Below are 9,051 nucleotides of genomic sequence, written 5' to 3'. Positions count from 1 at the left end.
TCACACAAGAGATGATGGGAGAGGTCTTGGATGGTCTCCCTGAAGAGATGACTTTTGAATTACATTTTGAGGCCTGAGAAGTACAACTGTTATGATAAAAGGAACAGTTATTTTGAGCAAGACAGCAGTGGATAAAAAGACCAGGCACATGGAAGAGTGTGGCATTCTTGGGGGACAGAAGAAAATTCTTCATGTCAGGCTGAACTGGTCCATGTGGAAAATGTAGGAGGTGAGCCTGGGAAGCAAGGTGAAGTCTAGGTTAGGGAAATAATATCTGATCATCCACCATGCCGGCAGAGGTGCGCTGTGTTTTGTTATGTGAGCAACAAACTTCAAATCATTCTAAGCAGGAGGAGTGACATGTTTAATTGGGTGGCTGATGGTGTTGGGGTTTTAAAGAAACCATAAATCTCCTGCAAGGGTTATAAAATAGTTCCTCTCTTTAAAGCATGTATATTTTCATGACTAATGAGTGGATTCACAGTTTGCGTAAGGTTTGAAGGTGGACTTGGAATTTCTTTTTTTAAAATATATACAAACAAAAATTGGCTAAACGCTTGTCATAAAGTAGAAAGTTTGCACATAGGAAAAAAACTTTTTTTCTCACACACACTTGAATATTTAATTATTAATATTTCGTGTGCTAACATAGAGTAGATTGCTGAAGCTCATGCTTTCTTGTGGCATTTCAAGAAGGAACAATAGCCCAGCAGAAAATGGTGTGGCAGGCTTGCCTTTAAAGGGAATTTCCTTCAGTGGCAGCCTGCCGCACCATTTTCTGTGAGAAAACGTAGGATGTGAGCCTGGAAGGCAAAGTGAAGTCTAGGTGAGGGAAATAATACCTGATCGTCCACCATGCAGGCAGAAGTGCGCTGAGTCATGTGAGCAACAAACTTCAAATCATTCTAAGTAGGAGGAATGACATGTTTAACCGGGTGGCTGAGGGTGTTGGGGGAAATCCCTTCACTGGCAAGCCGGCCACACCATTTTCTGCTTGGCTCTTGCCCATTCTTCAGTGGAAATTCCCTACCAAATCCAAAAGAGCCTGTTTCTGAGATTTATTCCAAAAGGCAGATAGCTTGTTTCGTGATCATGCCAAATGGCTGTGGCTTCTGCAGATACTTAGATGAAAGAACAAGTAAGAAGGATTCTGGTGGTTAACCTTTATGATAAGAGAGTGCCCTCAAATTTGCCGAGCAGAGAGCCCCTGTGATTCCAATGGTCTTGACTTGGCGCACGGCCTGTCTCCCCTCTTTCTGCAGATAACACAGCAGGCGTGTACGCCCGGCGTGGAGGGTTCAGTCGGCAGAAGCAGGACTTGTACCTTCTGCCCATAGTGATCAGCGATGGCGGCATCCCGCCCATGAGTAGCACCAACACCCTCACCATCAAAGTCTGCGGGTGCGACGTGAACGGGGCACTGCTCTCCTGCAACGCAGAGGCCTACATTCTGAACGCCGGCCTTAGCACAGGAGCGCTGATCGCCATCCTCGCCTGCATCGTCATTCTCCTGGGTAAGGGCGCTTTCTGGTCCCCTGCAGGAAAGGCCAGGCAACCGGATGCCCCTCCTTGAAACACACGCTTCTCAAATACAGGCTGGTAACCAGGACCCTGTTATGACTGTCGACACAGTTTAAGAAGTGGGGTACGGGGGAGGAGTGGGGGTTGCGGGGGCGAGATGGGAGATGTCTGCCTCGTGCATTTGATGGAATACTGGGGAGAGCAGACAATTGAATTCCAGCAGAGAACAGGGAAGGTCATGATGAGCATTTTGCCGGGCCATCACAGGGCTGTATAGCAGGAGCCACTAGGGGGCTTCAGGGACATCAGAGAAGGTTTGGCATAAGAGGAATTTGGGCAGAAACATGGTGTATTAACAATGGTTTTGTCTCACAAGAGAAATAATAAGGTTTAGGGACATTAGGCGCATAAGAAGGAGCAAAAGACAGCATAGGAAAGACTCGGGAACTGGAAGAAGGAAGAAGCAGGACTCTAACCCCTCCACTAATTATCATATATAACATCTGTTCTAACACCTCAGCTCATGGGTACCCCTTGGAAGCTTTTCCTGCACCTGCCCCTGCTTAGGTGCTCCTCTTCTTCACTTCTGTCTCACCTGTGGTTTATTCTGTAGAAAAGCCATGTGCTGGTACTCAGAACATATGCCATTGCTGAGCCTCAGGAAGATCATTTTATCCCAAAGTCTCAGAACTAGTGACTGACCAAATCAGGATTCAAACCTATGCATGTCTGACACCAAACCTACACTTTTCCCATGATGCTTGGTCCTACCTCAAATGAATTCATGGAGCTTTACTCCATGGGAAAAAGCCAGTGAATTCAATTCAGCAAATAGTTATTGGGTATTCTCTGGGCAACAGGCCCTATGTTAGGTCCTGAGGGATAAAGAGAAGTCTATGAGATCTCTGTGCTCGACAGGTTCACAGAATGTCAAGGAAAGTATGCATGAAGAGGCACATGGTGGGTGCTATAATAGGGACATGAACACAAGATGGTTGGGGGACAGAGTAGAAAGCACCTGACATGGGCCAGGTGCGGTAGCTCACGCCTGTAATCCCAGCACTTTGGGAGGCAGAGGCAGGCCGATCACCTAAAGTTGGGAGTTCAAGACCAGCCCGACCAACATGGAGAAACCCCGTCTCTACTAAAAATACAAAATTATTCAGGTGTGTTGGTGCATGCCTATAATCCCAGCTACTTGGGAGGCTGAGGCAGGAGAATCGCTTGAACCTAGGAGGCGAAGCTTGTGGTGAGCCAAGATGGTGCCATTGCACTCCAGCCTGGACAACAAGAGCAAAACTCTGTCTCAAAAAAAAAAAGAAAAAAAAAAAGGCACCTAACATTGCCTGGGAAGGTCAAAGAAATCTTCCTGGAGGATGTGACATACAGGTTGGCTGCTGAGAGTTGTCCAGCTGAGGACAGAGGCTTGGATAGATGAATATTTCAAACAGAGGAAGTAAAATACAAAAGCCCTAGAAAGTTAATAGAAGTGGAAACAGATGTGTAAATCATGTGATAAATATTATAATGAGGATAAGAACAGGGCCAGGCTGGTGCATGAAAAAGGTGCCAGTAGTCCTTTCTGGTGTCAGGATGGCAGGCCAGGAAATGTATCCATGATGAAAGCAAAAAAGAGTCCGCTAAGCAGAGAAAGTGAAAAGGAGTGGTCTGTGCGAGTGAAAGTGCCCACAAGAACAAAGCACAGAGCTTTGGGAGCCACACGAAGTCCAGGGCAAGTACAATCTCTCATCCCTGCTTCTCAGAGCAATAGTGGAGCCAGAGGGGTGCTCAGTGGAGTGCCATATTCAGCCACAAACATTTTCTTCAGCCTTGCTGAGTGTATGGGACAGCCTTCTAATGGAATATTGTAGAAGCCTCTTGGGGAAAAGAGGGAATCAATGAAGAATTAAACTGTGCCTGAACTTTTCTTATAAATGACTCTGATCACCCCTCCTAGGTTGCCCAAGCTTAATGGAACCCCCCTCTCCCAGGGAAGACATGAGATTGCTTTATCTGGGGTTCCAGCTCATGCTATTTTCCTATGTTAAAATAAACAGAAGATTTTGTCTTCTTGGGGTCTTTATAAACTTCCTTTCCTCTATGTGGTGGCTACAGAGAGTCCAACCACACTTATGATAAGATTTCCCATTAAGTTAGTATAGGACCAATGCTCTTTCTCAGACATTGGCAGAAGCTAGCCATCACCCCTTATAAGATGTTAGGCCCTGAGGGCTCTGCATGTCCTCATTTTTAAACCTTGGAAAAACAGCTACCTTGCTTTGCAAAGAGAAATTGGCATTAGCCACTTCTAAGAGACTACAGATCAACATATTTAGAATCATCCTAGTTCTTAGGAAGGTGACTTCTAAATGGTATCTGGATTCATTTGTTAAAAGTTCAAAATTGTCCCAACATGCCAAGTTGTTGGGTGTAATGTTTTCATGGCAGCATTTGTAGAGGAAGAGCCAGGCAGGGGTCAATTTTACACATCCTTAGGAATTCCAGGCAAAGCTCTCATTTCCTATACTGTTTCCTGTTCTGAGCATTTTTACCTCATGGTTTATGGTAATCAGAGTTCCTCTGGCAGAAGAACCCAGGAATACTGGACTTAACCCGAATGCTTACTTTCTTTTTCTTTCCCTCCAGTCATTGTAGTATTGTTTGTGACCCTGAGAAGGCAAAAGAAAGAACCACTCATTGTCTTTGAGGAAGAAGATGTCCGTGAGAACATCATTACTTATGATGATGAAGGGGGTGGGGAAGAAGACACAGAAGCCTTTGATATTGCCACCCTCCAGAATCCTGATGGTATCAATGGATTTATCCCCCGCAAAGACATCAAACCTGAGTATCAGTACATGCCTAGACCTGGGCTCCGGCCAGCACCCAACAGCGTGGATGTCGATGACTTCATCAACACGAGAATACAGGAGGCAGACAATGACCCCACGGCTCCTCCTTATGACTCCATTCAAATCTACGGTTATGAAGGCAGGGGCTCAGTGGCCGGGTCCCTGAGCTCCCTAGAGTCGGCCACCACAGATTCAGACTTGGACTATGATTATCTACAGAACTGGGGACCTCGTTTTAAGAAACTAGCAGACTTGTATGGTTCCAAAGACACTTTTGATGATGATTCTTAACAATAACGATACAAATTTGGCCTTAAGAACTGTGTCTGGCGTTCTCAAGAATCTAGAAGATGTGTAAACAGGTATTTTTTTAAATCAAGGAAAGGCTCATTTAAAACAGGCAAAGTTTTACAGAGAGGATACATTTAATAAAACTGCGAGGACATCAAAGTGGTAAATACTGTGAAATACCTTTTCTCACAAAAAGGCAAATATTGAAGTTGTTTATCAACTTCGCTAGAAAAAAAACACTTGGCATACAAAATATTTAAGTGAAGGAGAAGTCTAACGCAGAACTGACGATGAAGGGAAATTGTTTATGTGTTATGAACATCCAAGTCTTTCTTCTTTTTTAAGTTGTCAAAGAAGCTTCCACAAAATTAGAAAGGACAACAGTTCTGAGCTGTAATTTCGCCTTAAACTCTGGACACTCTATATGTAGTGCATTTTTAAACTTGAAATATATAATATTCAGCCAGCTTAAACCCATACAATGTATGTACAATACAATGTACAATTATGTCTCTTGAGCATCAATCTTGTTACTGCTGATTCTTGTAAATCTTTTTGCTTCTACTTTCATCTTAAACTAATACGTGCCAGATATAACTGTCTTGTTTCAGTGAGAGATGCCCTATTTCTATGTCATTTTTAATGTATCTATTTGTACAATTTTAAAGTTCTTATTTTAGTATACATACAAATATCAGTATTCTGACATGTAAGAAAATGTTACGGCATCACACTTATATTTTATGAACATTGTACTGTTGCTTTAATATGAGCTTCAATATAAGAAGCAACCTTTGAAATAAAAAAAAAGATTCTTTTTTAATTCTGGGTTTGATTCTTAACATTGAAACAAACGTTAAGTATTTCTAATGATCCATTTATATTTCTAATTTAATTGTGATCTTTTAATAACCCTATTTATGATCTGTTGTAGTCTGTCCGCTGCTTTGATTGTTTATTTAAAATCAAATATGTTTTACAAATGTTTTTTCAGACAAGATTCTGTAACATCATGTAAAGCTTTTTTGTACATTCTTGGTGTTAACCTCCTGGCTTCTCTTCACACACAACTTCTAAAAAAGAAGGATGTGAAAGAACTAGGTCAGTCTATGACTTTGCAATATGTGTTATATAATATGCATTTATCTTGTATATCAGTAATTTGATGGTTATGAGAGATGAATCCATGAGGGAATGGAGCTATCAGAACTCTAATGTTCCAGGTATACATTCTATGCCCCACACTAAGCACTGGGGAACTGGGGGACTAGAGTCAAAAATATAAATCTGCCCAGACTCTAATGTTATTCTATTTTTTCTTATGTTGAACTTACCAGGCTATTGTAAGACTCTGACAGTTGAAACTGCTTATTTTTCCTCCTGTAATTTTAACTAATTGTAAAATGATGTGGCATTTTACGTTTTAATGAGAATGGGCGATTCATTTCAAAAACCTTTGTTTAGAATATGCTTGGGGCCATAAGCTCAGAATAAGGGCAGGGACCATTTTGGATTCTGAGGGTCAATGCCATTTGGTCCGGGAGTGTGTCTACAGTTCCCTGCATCCCAGCTAGTTTCTTGGGGATTGAAACTTATGTGAAGGGCATTTCACCTGTTCAGTTGGGCCAAAGGTCAAAACGTAGCAATACTTGGGGAAAGACCACATAAAGTCACACTGCAAGTGCTTTCCCTCTTTCCCCCTACACACAGGGCACGTGCTTTTTCTTGGATTGCAGACAATTTTTACAATTTTTTTCTGACTTTACTGTGAAAGTTTGTTTCAAGCATTTCTGGATATCATGTTACGTACTATTTTTATGATTTAGTCAACATGCATACAAAGAAATGGTTTTTATGAAGTGCTCACTTCCATTTCACTTTGCATTGAAATCAAATTGGGCTGAACACTTCAATGGAATACATTCTGTGGACAACGTCACTTTAGAATCTTTCATCTCAGTGAAGGATTACGCATTCTCAGTACTTCCATAATTGCAGGTTGTGTTCTTTTTTTTATATAGTTTTTGTAATCCAAAGAATATTTTGCTAGATTTGCACAGATCTCCAATTGAATTTGCAATGAAGAAATAACTCAAAAGGAATATGAATAGCATTTAAATAAGTATACAGTTGTAAGTAACCCTGTCACCATGGATGATCCTTTTCTCTAGGAATGTATTTGGATTAGAGATGACAACTACATTTTCGAATTTTTATGTTGAAGTCTTTTTTAAAAAGGCTGTTTACTTTTCAGTAGTTAAGAATATTTGTTTTTCTTTTTTTTTCTTTTTACCTTTTATTTTTTCTTTAAGCCTCTATTGTTTGTAGAACACTCTTAGAAACTTGGAAATAAAATGTCTTTCCCAACTAGTGGAGTCCTTTTTCATTTGGAGCACATTGCCTTAAAAGAAGTCTTAATTTAAAATGGTCCTTCCTTATTTCTAAAGTAATCACTGTTTTATACCATCTATGCAGCTAAAAGAAGGAACATGCTTCTGTTCTTTTCCTCAAGTAATGGTTGTTGTTTCTATTCATCATTCATTCATTGATTCATTCATTAATTCATCAAAATCTTATTTTATAAACCCTGTTCTACTTACTTGAGGATTCAGAATGAATCTTACTACCTTTTCTGACATCTTTTGATAATTCAACCCATACCAAAGTATCCACCTTGTTGTCTTATAATCACCTATTTACCTATTTGCCCTCCTAGAAAATGCAAGAAGATATTTTCTCTCCTTCCAAGTTGAAGGAAGAACATAAAAGATATAACAGGAAGGAGATGGTGAGATATAGAGTGTGAACGGAGATTAGGCCAGCTGTGGCAATTCTGGACAGATCTTGGGTTTAGCTAAGTTATTTCTTTTAGGCCTGGGTTTCTGGGGGTGACAGGGAAGATAAAAGAGTAGTTTATTTACACCTCTTGGAAAATTGGTTAAAAATATACAGATCATGGCTCTGTATGTCAGGTGGAACCAGGTCAGGAGTATTTGAAACTGCTCCTGGGTCATTGTGACATATCCTTCACCTCTTTTTGAGAAACTTTATAAGACAATGGGGGTGAATGGGGGCTGGGCAGTTGGAGTCTTTGAGCAGAAGAGGGGCAAAATTTATTTGGCAGGCAGTGTGGGGGACAGATTAGGAGCATATAAACCCAGAGGTGTGCACCAGGAGGGCTTTTGCAAAGGTCAAAATGAGATAGAATGAGGGCCTGAAATAATTCAGTAATTTGGAGATGGAGAAGAGGAAAGACTTCTCTGCTTCTGCACTGCCGTCAGCCTGGTCTGGGCCATGGTCATCTCTGACCCGGAAGACTGACACCGCCTCTTGGCTGATCCTCTGCCTCCCAACCTCCTCTTCACAAAGAAGCCAGAGGGATACTTTTAACACACAACCCAGATCACATGACTTCGTAACTTAAACCTCTTCACTGACTTCCCAAAGACTTAAAATGAATTCTTATGCCTTTATTTTATTGCTTTACATGAACAGGGCCCTGCGAACCTCTCCAGTGTCATTCCATTCCATCCTCCTTTCAGTGCACGATGCTCCAGCCACACTGGCCATCTTTCGGTTCCTCATACGAACAAAACACGTTTCATTTTCCATGGAAAGCAGGTCAACCTTGTTATTTTGTATCGATGACAACTCTTTAAACTTATTTTGCTTTTTGGCTTTATGTATCTGTGTGGGTGGGTGGGACTGACTGCCCCACTAGAATGTAAGCTCCATGAGGGCAGGGAATCTTGCTTTCTTGTTTACCATTGTATACTCAGTTCTTTACACTGTGCCTGAAACATAACAGGTACACAATAAATATCTATTGAATGAAAGCATATATACTGATGAGGCAGATTTATCAGGATTTGATGACTGATTAGAGGTTGCCAGTGTGATTTTAAGCATCCTTATCTGAAAAATTGTGTCAACTGTGATATTAGTATCTAGGATTGGTAAATTGAAAAGAAGTGGGTTTGGGGAAAATAAATTGAATTGAGTTTGGGTTAGGATTGTAAATGGGAGGTGTTTGTGTGACAACCGGATGGATTTTCAAGTAAGTCATCAGAAGTATGGATTTTCAGTTCGCTCATTGCAGAAGTAGGGCCTGGACATGGAGTGTAAGAGTCATCAAATGGGAGCTGAAGCCTTAGGAGTGACAGCATTTTTCTAATTGGGTTTTCACTGTTCTCTGTCAAATTTAAAAGGGTATTTTAATGGTAAAATCCCTCTGGTGTGAAGAGTAAGGCTGAGTTTAGTTTTATTAATAAGGGTAATTAGTAAGCATAAACCTTATCCTTGTATGTCAAATGCTTTGAAAAATAGGAAGGGAATATTAATTAATTCAATCATTCTTCTCTTTAATTAGTGAGCCTTTCTTGAGCTC

The 9,051-nt window shown here is 40.9% G+C and overlaps 1 protein-coding gene across 11 annotated transcripts in view; it reads left to right on the top strand.

Annotated features, from left to right (window-relative positions):
• CDH11 (cadherin 11) overlaps nt 1–5,487 on the top strand; it is a 171,988-nt gene extending 166,501 nt beyond the window's left edge. For all 11 annotated transcript variants that reach the window (XM_063655238.1, XM_063655240.1, XM_063655233.1 and 8 more), the window contains 2 exons: nt 1,263–1,514; nt 4,168–5,487. In XM_063655238.1, coding sequence (XP_063511308.1) covers nt 1,263–1,514; nt 4,168–4,664 — 749 coding nt within the window. In that variant the 3' untranslated portion in view covers nt 4,665–5,487. The remainder of the gene's footprint in view (nt 1–1,262; nt 1,515–4,167) is intronic.
• The last annotated feature ends 3,564 nt before the right edge of the window (nt 5,488–9,051 follow it).

Source organism: Pongo pygmaeus, chromosome 18 (genome assembly GCF_028885625.2).
Source record: "Pongo pygmaeus isolate AG05252 chromosome 18, NHGRI_mPonPyg2-v2.0_pri, whole genome shotgun sequence".
Lineage (NCBI taxonomy): Eukaryota > Metazoa > Chordata > Mammalia > Primates > Hominidae > Pongo > Pongo pygmaeus.
Note: the sequence above shows the minus strand (reverse complement) of the source record. Positions and strands in the feature narration are given on the sequence as shown.